This window comes from Lepus europaeus, chromosome 11, assembly GCF_033115175.1.
Source record: "Lepus europaeus isolate LE1 chromosome 11, mLepTim1.pri, whole genome shotgun sequence".
In the NCBI taxonomy this organism is placed as follows: domain Eukaryota; kingdom Metazoa; phylum Chordata; class Mammalia; order Lagomorpha; family Leporidae; genus Lepus; species Lepus europaeus.
In genome coordinates this window covers 54,176,387-54,193,438 of record NC_084837.1, presented here as the reverse complement: position 1 = coordinate 54,193,438, position 17,052 = coordinate 54,176,387, and the positions used below count along the sequence as shown (strand labels likewise).

At 36.8% G+C, this 17,052-nt stretch overlaps 1 protein-coding gene across 1 annotated transcript; it reads left to right on the top strand.

Annotated features, from left to right (window-relative positions):
- The first annotated feature begins 6,967 nt into the window (after positions 1 to 6,967).
- On the top strand, positions 6,968 to 7,903 carry LOC133770536 (olfactory receptor 4K14). The gene has a single exon (XM_062206613.1). It carries the CDS (start codon positions 6,968 to 6,970, stop codon positions 7,901 to 7,903), a length of 936 nt encoding a protein of 311 aa, XP_062062597.1.
- Positions 7,904 to 17,052: the final 9,149 nt, after the last annotated feature.

Here is a 17,052-nt window from a genome sequence, read left to right as displayed (position 1 = left end):
CACTTTTCTTGAGGTTCACTGATTTGTACATTAAAGCTGTCTAGAAACATTCTCTCTGCTGACACTTAAAAATTAGTGATCACATTTAGTAGATACTTTCCTATCTGCAATTCAGGTGTTAACTTCTGCAGGTTCTCAAAAGCTTGTTTATAATTATTTATTTTACATAATGATTGCATTTCAGTACCCATTTGTTCTGAAGCTGCAACCTGCTTTTGCAATTTTTCTTTAGCAATCATTATCTGTACATTTTAAATAAAAAGAACATTGAAAGATTTGTGATTTCTTTTAAGGAGACACTATTATTTAAAGATAGTGCAGAAATTGAGACTTTTTACCACAGTCAGATGTTTGTGGTGGTGAAATCACTTATAACTGTGGTTGTGATCACAGACATAACATGGAAATGAATGTCATGTGAAGAGTTGTAAACGTGATAATTGATAATCAGAAAATTCTAGGACATTTGTCCTCACCACAGAGCCATTAGCAGGAGCCTCCATCAATTCAAATGATTTGGATAAGTCAGTAGTCTGTCAATTATAAAGATACACAAAGAAGTCCAGACACCAGGAGAGTTCAGTGTCACTGACCTTACACCTCTAGAGAGGGAAATATTTTGCACTTTTAAATGTGATAATGCCAGTAGGAATGTCTCTCCAAAGTTTTATACTGATAAAACATTCTTTCAGTATGTTTTAAGAATGTACCATTGGCCGGCGCCGTGGCTCACTAGGCTAATCCTCCGCCTTGCAGCGCCGGCACACCGGGTTCTAGTCCCGGTCGGGGCACCGATCCTGTCCCGGTTGCCCCTCTTCCAGGCCAGCTCTCTGCTGTGGCCAGGGAGTGCAGTGGAGGATGGCCCAAGTGCTTGGGCCCTGCACCCCATGGGAGACCAGGAGAAGCACCTGGCTCCTGCCATCGGATCAGTGCGGTGCGCCGGCCACAGCGCGCTGCCGCGGCGGCCATTGGAGGGTGAACCAACGGCAAAAGGAAGACCTTTCTCTCTGTCTCTCTCTCTCTCTCTCACTGTCCACTCTGCCTGTCAAAAATTAAAAAAAAAATTAAAAAAAAATATTACCTATTAAGAATGTACCATTTAATTTGATTATTTAAAAAAAAACTTTATATTCTATTAGTTGGGTATTGATGTTTATTATTCTGCTTGAATTATTAAAATAATTAAATTTAAAATATTAAAATAATTGCAGATATGTTTAATCCAGTATATCTTAAAAATAGTTTTTCTTTGTCACCTGGGAAAATGAATATGATTAATTACCACTATTTCTACCCTAAGATTGTTTATTCCCCAGCCTCCATTGTGGTGAGTGGATGTGAATGGCTCATCATTAATGGATCTAGTTGATGGGAGAGAAGATATATATATGTGCAACTTCTTAATATCTTAAGTCCAGTGAAAGCTTAAGTCTGAAGTTCTCCAACTTCTTAAAGTTATTTGTTTCCCAAACTTTTTTAAAGTGTTACAACAGAAGTAATGCTTAAATGATCTTTGGAATATAGATAATATAATATGATACATATTATATATAGATATTCTTCAAAGTTTCACTCAAGTATAGTTGATGTGAAATACAAATTGGCTGATTTGAAGTGTCAACACCGAACATCTTATCTGCAGGTTAGTATAAGAATATTTTGGATATATGTGAACTTGTGTCATAAGATATATGTCAAAGAGAGACTAATTTATTGAATTATTCTATACATTAAATTGTTGGAGTACATTATAATAAATTGTGAGTTAAGATTAAGTTTTGTCATTATTAGTTGTAGTTGTATTTTAATTTTAAAATATCATTAGCTGATATACAAAGTCAGTATTATTTTTTCTGATTACGAATTTAAAGAGCCATTGTAAATCATAAACAGTTCTCTGAAATTAGAACTTGATTTGAGTCTATTTTATTAAATTTTTAAACATTCACTTTGTGTGGGGAATAAGTTACATAGCATAAAGTTCACTTGTAATGCGTGTGTTACGTGAGTGTCAAAGTAATTTAACTGAACTTATTGAGGTTTGTTGATGTGTGATTATGTCCATTGAGTCCATAGGGGCTTTCAGCTTCAGCTTTAAAATCCAGGTATAAAGACTAATAGCATCTAGTTCTCAAAAAAGAGTTGCAATTAAGGTTTTAATATATTGTATTTATAAGATTTCAAGAAGAATTAAGGGAATTTTGAATCTTTATTATCCTAAAAAGTGTCTGGGTGAGATGGGTGCTATTTGAGGGGGCTAAAAAAGATATAATAACAATGAATTTCTCTAGAATTTAGAATTCTATTGCTATATCAGGTTCACATAGTTAGAATATTTCACATCTGGAATATTATTTCATTTTTGGAAAAGCCTTTAAAAATTATTCTTTCATGTTATATTCTTCAATCTCATAAAAAAAGCAACACAAAATTTCTCTTATGAAGGAAGTTCTTTATATTTTTAACAAGTTGATCACAAAGAGTTTTGTTTGGTACTCTATGAAACATTTATACAACATCTTCCCTTTGCTGTGGAGAATAGGGCTTTGGTTTATTTCTCATGATAAATTAACAATAAAAAAATAAAATAAAATAAAATGGCTAATTGGCTGATATGGTCAGTTTAAGCTATGTCTATGTGTTGAGAAGTTGCACTGTATCCATTCAAAAATGCAGCATTACATGCAATCTAAAATTAAAGAATACACTTTGAAAATTAATAATAGGGCCTGTATATCCTGTCTGACATTATCTGGGCTTTCAGAGCTACATTTCAAAAATTAACATGAAAAATTTATTAATTACTAATATATATTTTTGGAAACACTTCCTCAAATTATTGCATAGATATATATTCTGGTTCGTGTTGTGAAGTCGTGAAAAGTGTCATTTCACTGCATGTCCTTCTTTCATCTTCTCAGAGATAGTAGTTTATAAACAATAAATGAATTAGATATAAATGAATTTTATATATTTTTTTAATTCCAAACACAATTAAAGACAAAATAAGAGCAATAATAAAGGCTTGAGGATTGATGACTTGCATAAAACCTCAAGTAATTCATGTGTTTCTCTTTATATTACTTGGTTTCTATACCAAATTGGAAAACCATGTTAGTGTTATGTACAGATAGTCTGACTAAGTGAGTGTGGGAGAGGACAAGTGTATGATGAGAAAGTTGAAGGCTTGATTACCAATAGGAGAAGTCCTTCAAAGAACCAAAGTGGTCAGTATTGCAAAGCAAATGTTCAGAAGATAGCGACACTCCCTATTAAATGCCAGTCTTCCAAAATGTTAAGCGAACTCAGACTAATGTTATCTGAAAATTTTGTAATTATATTTTGGACAGATTGTTAATGAACAGCAGACTATAGGAGAGATCTGTGACCTGAAATTACAGGCTGTCCTCCCAGATGGCACAGATGAACACTTCTGATTAAAGACTTATGTAAGTGTGTTTATTCAGATAAATTTTTTCTTGAAGACAGTGTCTGAGAATATGAGAAATGACATTCTATAACTCATGTAACACAATGGTGGCACTTCCATAAAATTACCAAACATGCATAGCTTGTGTTTAAGGTCTGGGAAGTATCCTGTATTTATGCATCATCCCTAATTGACCTTTACACTCGATTATGGATTTTTTTGGCTTAAAAGAGTTTTTCCCCTTTAAAGCATGTTGACTAGTGTTCATCACACAGCTACTGCCATTCACCATTACGTTTTTGCAGATTTTGTTCTATGTGTGTGTGAGTAAATGGAGAGAGGAGGAGAATGAGAGACATGGTAATATGTGACATTTAAAATGTTTGTGAAAAAATTAAATTAAAGGTTCAGTTTATATTAGGACAAAAATTTTGAAATCCATGCACAGTTTTTTCCAACACATATTTTCCATTAACTTTTTTCTTTTTTTTCCTTTTCTCTTTTTGAGTCCCATTAGATGGCTGGAGACAGAACTTTTACCCTCCTGCAACTCCTCTTTCTCAAATATATTTACCCATCTATTTTTTGCGTTTCTTTTTTTTCTTTTTTAAATTATTTTATTTTTTAAATGTTTGATTTAAATTGATGTTTCAATTTGGTTTTCTTCCTATATTCTTTTTGTAAAACAGAGGCATTTTTAAGTTCAATTTTGTGGAAAAAAAATAAAAAACTTGACAATCAAATTGACATTCAGTTACAAGGTGGGGACAAAAACCCATCAAAAGACCTGATTTACTATCCTTTATCTTATCTGGCATACTCAGGGTAAAACAAACCATCAGGAAGGGTGGGACAGGTATTTTCACAGTAAACTGTGAGCTCAGGAGGCTGGAATCACCACTCCTTGCTATTCTCATGGTAAATTTGGAGATTCCTAAGGATGGAGGACAGACACTTTTGATCTTGCTAAAGATAACCTTTTTGGGGGATGAAAGCACCAAATTTCCACCGGGGGACCACCCTGGCTGCCTATTAATGCTTGTGACTGCTCTCATTTCTCTCTCCCCAAAAGAATGCATCCTAACTTTCTGTTAGGGGGATTGTGTGATGATCTTTCTAGCTGCTTCATTAAGATTTTTCTTATTGATTTGAGAAGCAGGTTTACAGAGAGAGAGAAAAAGATGTCTTCCACCTGCTGGTTCACTCCCCAAATGTTGTTAATGGCCAGGGCTGGGCCAGACCAAAGCCAGAAGTCAGGAGCTTCTTCTGCGTCTCTCACATAGGTTAAGGGACCCAAGTACTTGGGCCATTTTCTGCTGCTTTTCTCAGGCATATTAGCAGGGAGCTGAAATGGACATGGAGCAGCTGGGACATGAACCAGTGCCCACATGGGATGGGATGCCAACACTGCAGGTGGTGACTTAACCCCCATGCCAAAACACTGGCTTCAGGAATTTATCTTAAGCTGAATAACATTCTGTTGTGTCTATATACTATATTTTCTTTATTCATTGATCTATTATCAGACATCTAGGTTGATTGTATGCCTTGGCTATTGCAAATAGTGCTGCAATGAAAATGGAGATGCAGATATCTCTTTGATAGGCTGGTTTCATTTCCATCAGCTATGTGCTCAAAAGTGGTATTGAAACTGGAATTTGGGGTGCCATATGAAATCACCGTGTGCTTATTAATAAATTCCCAATATTAATAAACCTGTGTGGTTCTTGCCTAATATTCAGAGAAGAATTGTGAATACCGGCATAGGCATAAATGAATGAGGCAGCATGGTACATTTTTAAGCTTTTATTCAGTGTGAAAGATGCATAGAAGAGTGAGGCCCCTATCTGTAGCAGAAAGGGATATCTGGGTTCATACCAAGTACCAGGAACCAGCCACTTGGAGGAGCATCTAGGCCAGGAAACATGGGGCAGGGTGGCCAGAAGGCCACGTGCCTGCCCTGGAGGTGCAGGGCCACAGCAAGCCCCCTACTAGCAAGAGGCCAAAGAATGGAAGGGGCAGGAACACCATGTCCCAGGCTTCCAGGCTTTTAATCCACTTTCAAAGAGGAGTGGTTACTTAACCTGATTGGCCAGTGGGTGCACAGGTGTGGCCAGGCAGGGAGGGGCATGAGGTCACACAGGGGCATGGTGAAAGTGTGATCTTCCCGCTCACAAACCTAATCAATTTTAACCTGTATGCCTGCCTACATCAGTATAGCTGGGTCATAGGACAAATCTATTTTTGGTTTCTTGGGGAACTTTTGCTTTTCTCCATAATGACTGTCTGAGCTTTGTGACTTTCACTCATATGTATTGATTTCAAAGTTTTTCTAAGCAATTTTCTGTGTTTCACATGGTGACGTTTTTAAATCAAATTTTAGCTCCAATGTTTTGGAGTTATGAAAAATTTCCCATTAGACATGAACATCTATGTGGATGGGAAGAATGTAGTATCACTCAGATAATCTTCATATTCTTATCCTACTAGGATTTTTTTTTATTCTCTGACTTGACTATCTCTGTTTTCTCATAGATAAAGTCCATAGAAGAGAGAGAAAAAATCCCTATACCTCTCACCTATGCTGAAGCCTTCCCAAATGCACAAAGCCTCTAAGAAAACACTGATGTCTGGAAAAGGAAAATATGCATATTGGATGTGCTTGTTTATAATCTTCCAAACATTATATTTTAGATTATTTACCATAGGAAAAATTATATTACAATAACATTTGATCACTTTCATGTGCCTGCTTGTTGACAGGCATCATATAGTTATATCCTTCTTCCCTCCATCACAATTAACTAGCTAACTTACTTACTCCTTCCCTCCCTCCTTCTCTCCCCTCCTCCCTTCCTACCTTTCCCCCTCCCTCCCCCTCCCTCCTTTTTCCTTCCTTATTCCCTTCCTTCCTTCCTTCCTTCCCCTACTTCTCCTCCTTTTCCATCTTCTCACTCTCTTCCTTCTCTTTCTCTTTTTCCACCTCTCCCTCCTCTTCCTTCATTGTTTCTATCTCTGTTTCTCTTCACTTCTTCCTTCCTTCCTTCCTTTCAATTTGCAAATAGCTAAATTGAAATGGCATGTATTTATGTTATGCAACATGATGTTCTGATATGTATGCTCATTGTGGAGTGGCTAAATCAACTAGTTAACATATACATTACCTCACAGAGTTACATTTTTGTGTGTTTGGTGAGAGCATTAAAAATCTAATCCCTTAGCATTTTGCAAATACACAGTGCATTGCACTAGCTATAACCACTGGAATTTGTAATAGATATCTTGAACTTAATCATCCTATTCAACTGGAATTCTGTGTCCTTTGACCAGCTTTGCCCCAACCTTCCCAAAGCTCAACTTTAGGTAATCCTGTTTTACTTTTCTGTAAATTAAACTTTTAAAGATTCTGTATATGAGTGAAGGCACAGGATATTTGGTTTTGGGGTCTGGTTTATTGTACTTAATATAGCTATTTTGTCATAAATGACAGGATTTTCTTTCTTTTGTATATAGACCAGACCAAGTCTGCAACCTGGGATGTTGGCTGTGCAGAATTATTCTGTGGTGTCAGAATTTTTGTTGCATGGGCTCTGCAAATCATATTATCTCCAACGTGTTTTATTTGTACTTTTCTCTGGTATCTATATTGCCATTATGCTGGGCAATCTCCTCATTGTGGTTACTGTAATTTCTGACCCTCACTTGCATTCCTCCCCCATGTACTTCCTACTAGGGAATCTATCTTTCCTGGACATGTGGCTGTCCTCATTTGCCACCCCCAAGATGATTATGGATTTCCTTAGTGATCAAAAGCTCATCTCCTTTGGAGGATGTATGGCTCAAATCTTTTTATTGCACTTTACTGGTGGAGCTGAGATGGTGCTCCTGGTTTCCATGGCCTATGACAGATATGTGGCCATATGTAAACCTTTGCATTACATGACTAGGATGAGCCGGGAGACTTGTATCAGGCTGGTGTTAGTTTCTTGGGTCATTGGATTTGTGCACTCCATCAGTCAAATAGCTTTCACTGTGAACTTACCATACTGTGGCCCCAACGAGGTAGATAGCTTCTTCTGTGACCTCCCCCTTGTCATCAAGCTTGCCTGTGTAGATACTTATGTCTTGGGTATACTTATGATCTCAGATAGTGGCTTGCTTTCCATGAGCTGTTTTCTGCTCCTCGTGATCTCCTACGCTGGGATCCTCCTCACTGTCCAACAGCGTGCAGCTGGTGGTGTAAGCAAAGCACTTTCTACTTGCTCTGCACACATCATGGTAGTCACACTGTTCTTTGGACCCTGCATTTTCATTTATGTGTGGCCTTTCAGTAGATTTTCTGTGGATAAGCTCCTGTCCGTGTTTTATACCATTTTCACTCCACTCTTGAACCCTCTCATCTACACGTTGAGAAATAAGGAGATGAAAACAGCTATGATGAAATTGTGGAAACGACAAGTGACTTTTCACTGAATTCCATAGCACTACATATTGCTATTCATTCAGGGGATAGAATTTTCTTAATATCATTCTACTCAAATATTTATTCTTAAATTATATTGATTTAATCTTTAAAGAAGGTTTATTTATTTATTTGAAAAGCAGAGTTAGAGAGAGATCTTACATCTGCTGTTCATTCCTCTAATGACCCCAATGGCTGGAACTGCCTCAAAATGAGGATCTAGGAGTTTCTTCTCATGTGAATGCAGGAGCTAAAGAACTTGGGCCATCTTCTGCTGCTTTACCAGATGCTTTAGCAGGCAGCCAAATCTTAAGTGGAGTAGCTGGGATATAAATTGGTGCCCATATGGGATGCTTGGTATCACAGGCATTGTTGCAACCCTTTGCATCATGGTGCCAGTCACTGGTGTAATTCCTAATCTGTTCAATTCATAAATAATTTCTATAAAATTGTGTAATTTTTAATATATGGAATATGTGTACTATGCAGGGAGAATCTTCAATATGTATTTTATGTTTAACTTATTTATTAAAAAAGAATGCATGTGGTGATATTCACTTACAGAAATCAATGTTAGTTTTTATGTATTTTTTTATTTGAGAGGCAGATAGACAGAGGAAGTGAACTTCTATAGGCTGGTTCATATCCCAAAAGTCTGTAATGGCCTGACTTGGGCCAGGATGAAGTTGGAAGCCTAGAACTCAATCTAGGATTTCCATGTGGGTGCCAGGGTCCCAACTGCTTGATCTCTCACCTGTTGCATCCAAGAATCTGCCTTAGAAGGAAGCTGGAATCAGGAAATGAGTACTAACTGGCATCTTATTTCTGAACCAAATACCCAACTCAAGAATTAATTTTAACCTGGAATATAAATATTTTATAGCTAAATATTTCCTGCTGTAAACTTATCTATAATGTTATATTTAACATGAATTGGATTTTAAATTAATAAATTTGACCCTAAGTAGGTTTGCAATAAAATTGTATCTCCCACTGAGGTAATTTTACCCCTTTGTTGAGTCATATATAATAAAGTGTGTGCTTTAATACCACAGATCAGAACTTTTACTGAGTCCCTGCATCTCCAAAAGACAATCCTAAAGGAGAGTTATGTTTGATTTTGAATAAATTAATGTTCAGAGAATTCAAGCAATTTTCATCAAAGTTGACTCTAAAACATCAAACCAAAGGAGAAGGTTGGGTAAAGACTGAATTACTTAAGTAAATGATGAAGCTTCCAATAATTTTGGACATTGTCTTCAATCAGAAGATGCACACTTCAGACACAAGTGTATAAACATAAATAAAGAAGAAAACAACTTCTGCTTTAGGGTAAAGTCCCCCTGTTGTTACTGTGATCATACTTTTCATTTATACTTTATGTACTTTTCCCATAGTCAATTTTTCATCATCTACAGGCATATGAACATTAAAAGAGTTTAAAAGTAATTCAATATCACTCTTATGATTAATTTTCTCAGTTGCTATTGATGTAATACTGATTGCTGACTTTTTATAGACTTTAGAAATAGCCACTTTTACCAACAAGATATAATAAATACTATTTATACTTTTACTTTTCAAGAGTAAATGTTTTTTAGAATTCTGTATTTCGGATTCCATACACTTAGCTAGGAGCTCTAGGAATGTCTCTGCTCTATGATTGGGACAGGCTTGCAGGGTGGATTGGATCCTCTTAACCCCATGACTGTGGGAGCTTTGTGTACTGAGGCTATAGGAAATCCATAATGGGGCACAGTGAGTAACTAGGTCTCTGGGCAATCACTGTCTCTGGTGCCAGAGGCTCAGAGCTCCCTGATTGCCCAGAGTGGTCATTGCAGAGGACCCATGCTCACATTGAGAACTGCACAGATCCTTTGTGAGGTTCATACAACAGCATGGGTAAGTGCTGTACCCACTGTGAACTAACCCCTCGCATTTCTCACTTTGGAAGAGAGGAGGTGAGGGTGTGATTATGTCAACAGAGGTGATCATACCCTCCTCCCTACTGCCAATAAGGAGATCTACCACACCCAACTTGGGTGTCACTTGCCTCACACTGGAGCACTGACCAGAAATCCATGGCTACACAGAGCACTCACTTCTGGGTTCTGAGTGAAAATGTAGACACTCTACTACGCCACAGAGGCATAGTTCAAAGATAAAATCCATCAGAAGAGAAAAACAACAAGTACTTCCACAAATATCTAAAAATAAAGACAGAAATATAAGAAACAAGAATAAGGAAGATGACATAACTCCCCCAAAGAACACAACAAAACTTTACTATTAGGATATGAGCAAGCAGAGATTGCTGAAATGCCTGAAAAGGAATTCAAAAGAATGATCATAGAATTACTCAGAAGCAATGACAAGTAAATTCATGAATTTAAAGAAGTCCATAATGACATGGAAGAAAAAATTTTCCCATGACATAGATATTTTTAGGAGAAATCAAACTGAAATATTAGAAATGAAGAAATCAATATGTCAAATAAAAATACAATGGAAAGTCTTAACAACAGATTTGGTGAGGCAGAAGAAAGAATATTCAAACTAGAAGGCAAAATTTTGGAAGTATCTCAGTCAGTTAGATCACAAAAAAGAAGAAATTGAAAAAATTAAAAGAAAATGCTTGACATTTATGGGATAAGATCAAATGACCCAGCATATGGGACTTAGGAGTTCTTAGACAATGGCCTATTCAGGGAAATAGTAGCCAAAAAATTCCCTAAGTTGAAGAAATACACATTCAATTGCACAAGGCATATAGGACTCCTAATAATAAATCATAAAGAAAAGATTCTAAATTGTGCACGGAAGACATGCTAAATTATCTTCAGAGGCTCTCCAAATTGCCCCATAGCTGATTTATCATCAGAAATCCTAAGGCTAGAGGAGAATGGAGAGACAATGTCATCTTAAGGGGGGAGACCTGACAAACAGAATACTGTACCCTACATAGCTCTCATTTATGAATAAAGGTGAAATAAAGTACTTTCATAACACAGATTTGAAAGAATTTTTTCCACTTGCTCAGCCTTGCAGATGTTGTTTTAGAATGTTCTACAAAGACACACAGACAGTCATCATTGTGAAAGAATGTGAAGGAAGAAAATCCCCAAGTAAAAGTACGAAAGAAAAACAAAGCAAAAATAGGAATATTTATGGAAAATAGCAGGGCCAAGTCATTACTTATAAATAATAACCTTGAATGTAAAAAGCCTAAATTCTCCAATTAAAAGATACATACTAGCTGAATGCATTAACAAAGACGCATCTATTTGCTGCCTACAAGAAACATATCTTACCAATGAAAACATACATCACTGAAAGGGAAGGATGAGAAAGATATTCTATACTAACAGAAAGCAAAAATAAGCAGATGTGGCCAACCTAGTATCAGACAAAAAAGACTTTTAACACAAAAACTGTTAAAAGACACAAAAAAGAACATTCTGTAATGACTAAGGGATCAATTTAATAGGAAGATGTGGATATAATAAACATTTAGGCACCCAATGCCAGGGTGCCTGGCTATTTAAAACAAGTGTTAATGGATCTAAAGGGAGACATAGACTCTAATACAATAGGAATGGGAGACTTCAATGCCCCATTTTCTTCAATGGTCAGATCAACTAGAAAGAAAATTGACAAATGAACAACAGAGCAGACAAACACCATGGACCAAATGTACCTAACTGATATCTATATAACCTTTCTTCCCACAGTTTCAGAATGCACATTCTTTCCATTGGTACATGGAACTTTCTTTATTATAGAGCATATGCTCCATAAAGTAAGTCTCAGCAAATGTAAAAGAATTGAAATCATGCTGTGGCTCTTATCTGATAACAATGAGATAAAACTGGAAATCAACAACTCAAGAATTTTCTAGAACATATGCAAATACATGGTGACTGAGCAACATGCTTCTGAATGAACAGTGGGTCATAGTAGGAATCGAAAGATAAATTAAAAAAAAATTTCTGGAAAAAAATAAAGCCAACAATACAACATATAAAAACTTATTGGGATACTTATTGGGAACAAAACTTATTGAGCAGTGTTAAGAGGGAAATTTATAGCAATTGATGCCTACATCAAGAAATTGGAAAGGTACCAAATAAATGAGCTATCAATATATCTCAAGGACATAGAATAACAACAACAAATGAAACCCAAAATTAGGAGGAGGAAAAATAATTAAAATTAGAGAAGAAATCAAAACATTGAAATCAAAAAACAATACAAAACATTAGTAAAAGAAAATGTAGCATATGATACCACAGAAATAAAATCATCAGGAATTACTCCTGAGAGCTGTATGCCAACAAATTGGAAATCCTAGAAGAAATGAATAGATTCCTGGACACATACAATCTACTAAAATTGAGGCATAAAAAATGTAAATAGACCAATAACCAAGACAGAAATTGAATCGGTAATAAAGACCCTCCCAAAAAAGATAAGTCCAGAACCAGATGGCTTCACTGCTGAATTCTACCAAACATTTAAAGAAGAACTAATTCTAATTCTTCGCATGCTATTCAAAACAATTGAAAGGGAGGGAATCTTCCCAAACTCCTTCTATGAGGCCAGCATCAACTTAATTCCTAAACCAGAAAAAGATACAACAGAGAAATTGAACTATAGACCAACATCCCTGATGAAAATAAATGCAGAAATCCTCATCAAAATATTAGCTACTTGAGTCCAACAACGCATCAGAAAGAGCATTAACCTAGACCAAAGAGATTTATCTCTGGTATGCAGGAATGGTTCAACATATGAAATCAATAAATATGATACATCACTTCAATAAGCTAAAGAATGAAAATCATATAATTATATCAGTAAATGCAGAGAAAGAATTTGATGTATACAACAAACTTTCATGATAAAAATTTAGAAAATTGAGTATAGAAGGAAGATTTCTCAATGCAATCAAAGCAAGTTATGACAAATCCACAACCAGCATCTTATTGGATGGTGAAAAGTTGAAAGCATTTCCAATAAAATTCAGACTACACAAGAATGGCTTCTTTCACCATTAGTGTTCAATATAATCCTGTATAATCCTGGAAGTTTTAATCAGAGCCATTAGGAAGAAAAAGAAATCAAAAGGATATAAATTTAGAAGGAGGAAGTCAAACTATCATTATTTGCAGATGACATAATTCTACATATAGGGGAAGCAAAAGACTCCAATAAGAGACTGTTGGAACTTGTAAAAGAGTTTGGTAAAGTTTCAGGATATAGAATCAACACACAAAATCAATAGTTTTCTATGCACAGACAATGCCATTGTTGAGAAGAACTTTTTTTTTTTTTTTTTTTTTTTTTTTTTTTACAGGCAGAGTGGACAGTAAGAGAGAGAGAGACAGAGAGAGAAAGGTCTTCCTTTTTTCCATTGGTTCACCCCCCAATGGCCGCTGCAGCCCGTGTGCTGCGGCCAGTGCACTGTGCTGATCCGAAGTCAGGAGCCAGGTGCTTCTCCTGGTCTCCCATGTGGGTGCAGGGCTCAAGCACTTGGGCCATCCTCCACTGCACTGCCAGGCCACAGCAGAGAGCTGAACTGGAAGAGGAGCAACCGGGACAGAATCTGGCACTCCGACCAGGACTAGAACTTGGGGTGCCAGCACCGCAGGTGGAGGATTAGCCTATTGAGCTGTGGTGTCGGCCAGAGAAAAAACTTCTAAGATCAATCCCTTTCACAACAGCTACAAAAAAAATTGAATACCTTCAATTAATTCAACCATTGAAGTGTAAGATCTCTATAGTCAAAATTACAAACGGCAAAAGGAAGACCTTTCTCTCTGTCTCTCTCTCTCTCATTATCCACTCTGCCTGTCAAAATAAAAATAAATAAAAATTTTAAAAAAATTTTAAAAAATTACAAAATATTAAAGAGAGAAAGTGAACAAGACACAAATAAATGGAAAAATCTTACATGTTTGTAGATTTTAAGAATTAATATAATCAGAATGACCATACTGCCAAAAGCAATTTATAGATTCAATGTCATCTCAATCAAAATACCAATGACATTCTTCTCAGATCTTGAAAAAATGGTGATAAAAATTTATTTTGAAACATAAAGGACCCGGTTAACTAAAACAATATTATACAACAAAAACATAGCTGATGGCATCACCATACCAGATTTCAAGACATACTACAGGGGGCCAGTGCTGTGGTGCAGTAGGTTAATCCTCTGCCTGTAGTGCCAGCATCCCATTTGGGTGCCAATTCTAGTCCTGGCTGCTCCTCTTCCAATCCAGCTCTCAGTTATGGCCTGGGAAAGCAGTAGAGATGGCTCAAGCCCTTGGGTCCCTGCACCCATATGGGAGACTGGAAGAAGCTCCTGGCTCCTGGGTTCAGATTGGTGGACCAGCGCAGCTCCAGCCATTGCGGCCATTTGGGGAGTAAACTAGTGGATGGAAGACCTTTCTCTCTGTCTCTCCCTCTCATTGTCTGTAATTCTACCTCTCAAATAAAAAAATAGGAATAATGAAAAAAAAGACATAGTACAGAGCAGTTAGAATCAAAACAGCCTGGTACTGGCACAATGTAGACTAGTGGGACAGAATAGAAACTCCATAAATCAATCCACATATCCACCACTAACTAATAATCTTTGACAAAGGAGCTAAAATGAATCCCTGGAGAAAGAACAGCCTCTTCAATAAATGGTGCTGAAGTATAGAATCTCTGCATGAAGAAGTATGAAACAGGATGCCTAACAACTTACAGGAAAGTCAACTCAAAATGAATCAAGGATACAAATATACAACCTGATCTCATGAAATTACTAGAGGAGAACACTGGGTAAACACTGAAAGACAATGGCATAGGCAAACACTTCTTTGAGAAGACCCCTGAAGCACAGAGAATCAAAGACAAAATAGACAAATGGGATTATGTCAAGCTGAGAAGCTTCTACACTGCAAAGGAAGCACTCAGCAAAGTGAAGAGGCAACTGACAGAATGGAAAAAAATATTTCCAATCTATGCACCTGATAAAGGATTAATATCCAGAATCTGGGGCTGGTGCTGTGGCATAGTAGGTAAAACCATTGCCTGCAGTACCAGCTTCCCATATGGGCTCCAATTCAAGTCCCCACTGCTCCACTTCTGATCCAGCTTTCTGCTATGGCCTGGGAAAGCAGTAGAAATACTTGGGCCCCTGAACCTGTGTGGGAGACCCAGAAGAAGCTCCTGGCTCCTGCCTCCTGGCTCTGGATTGGCACAGCTCCAGCTGTTACAGCCATTTGGAGAGTGAACCAGTGGATGGAAGACATTTCTCTCTCTCTCTCTCTGCCTCTGCCTCTCTGTAACTCTGCCTTTTAAACAAAATAATTTTTTAAAAAAGCCACAAAAAATCCAGAATCTATAAAGAACTCAAGAAACTCAACAACAAAAAAGCAAACAATGCATTTAATAAATGGGCAAAGGACTTGAACAGGTATTTTTGAAAGAGGAAATTCAAATGGCCAACAGATACAACAAAAATGCTCAGGATCACTATCCATCAGGAAAATGCAAATCAAAACCACAATGACATTTCACCTCATTCTAATTAGAATAGCTGTCATTCAGAAATCAGTAAAAAAAAAAAAAAATACTGGTGTGAGGATGTGGGGGAAAAAGTACCCTAATCCACTATTAGTGAGAATGTAAACTAGTATGGTAGTTGTGAAATCAGCATATGAAAGAATGATCTGTACCCCCATGTTTATTGCAGTTCAATGGAATCAACCAAAGCTATGGAATCAACCTAATGTTCATCAACTGATGACTGGATAAAGAAACTATGGAATGCTATTCAGCAGTAAAAAAGAATTAAATCATGTGTCTTGGGACAAAATGGTTGCAACTGGAAAACAAATACATAGTGAAATAAGCCATTCCCAAAGACAAATGCCATGGTTTCTCTTATCTGTGTTAACTAATAGGGTACTAAAAATGTAATGTATAGGAGTGAAATTGACATTTTGAGATTTGATGATGGTTTACATCCTTTGTATTGTTTAGGAACAGTTTTTTTTTTTCTCACTATAGTTGAATTCCTCACTGAGTTTAGGGTTAATCTTATGAATATAAAATAAACTGAAAATAGATCATTGTAAAAATTAAGAGGCAGATTCGTGCCTCCTCACACAGGGCACCAAATGTAAAAAAAGGGGCACAGAATAGAGAGGAGACAGACTACAAACTCACAGCCAGACTGAATTTATTCAAACAAAATAAACTTGCAGAAGTTGACCAACTGCCAGCATGCACAAAACCTGAACATGTGGCAGAGGACCCAGACCCCAGCAAGCTGCGTGTTTTTATATCTTGGGTGGGCCAGGAGTGGGGGTAGAGGGTACTTGGCAGAGGTGAGCTTCTCCATACAGGTTCTTCAACTTTGGCCCCTCAGCTTCCAAAAATGGGAAAGAATACAAGGGTGGGTGGGGAATGAAAGGATGTGAAACTAAATTGATCTCTTGAAAGAAGGCAGGGGTAATAATAAATGGCTGAAGCTTATTTTCCCATTCCATCAATCCTGACTCTGAGTATAGATAAGGAGTTGGGGCACTGGTTTCTTTCTGGCTACTTCTTGCTATATGGGGCATTGACATGGATAGGGTATCTAAACTCTGGATTGGTTTGATTAAAGAAGGGGAGCAAGCAGTCTAGTGTTGCTCCTGTGTGATGGCTTGGGATATTGCAGTCATTTGTTCCTGCAAGAACTTTTGGAATAAATTAATTATACATGGTACAAATAGGAGCACTATGATTATGAGGATAAAGGGAGATGTTAGAGATATTGCCCATGGTGGAAAACTTGGTTGAATGAGGACAAAGAGGGAAATAGGAAAGCAAGATACCTTCTATCTAGTCTCTCTTAATACTTACATGTTATATCACTATAACAGGACCGAAGCCAGGGCATTAACATTGGAATAATGCATATGCATGATTCTATCATTTTATTATATCCTAGATTCAGATAACTATACTTGCTTTATAAAGCACAATTATTCCTGTTCTTATGCCACTTCTCCCCAAATCCTTAAAATTACCAATTACTACTTTGATTTCCATATCTGTAACTTTGTCACTTTAGAATGTTCTATGAGTGAAATCATAAAGACAGGGGCACATTGAGATT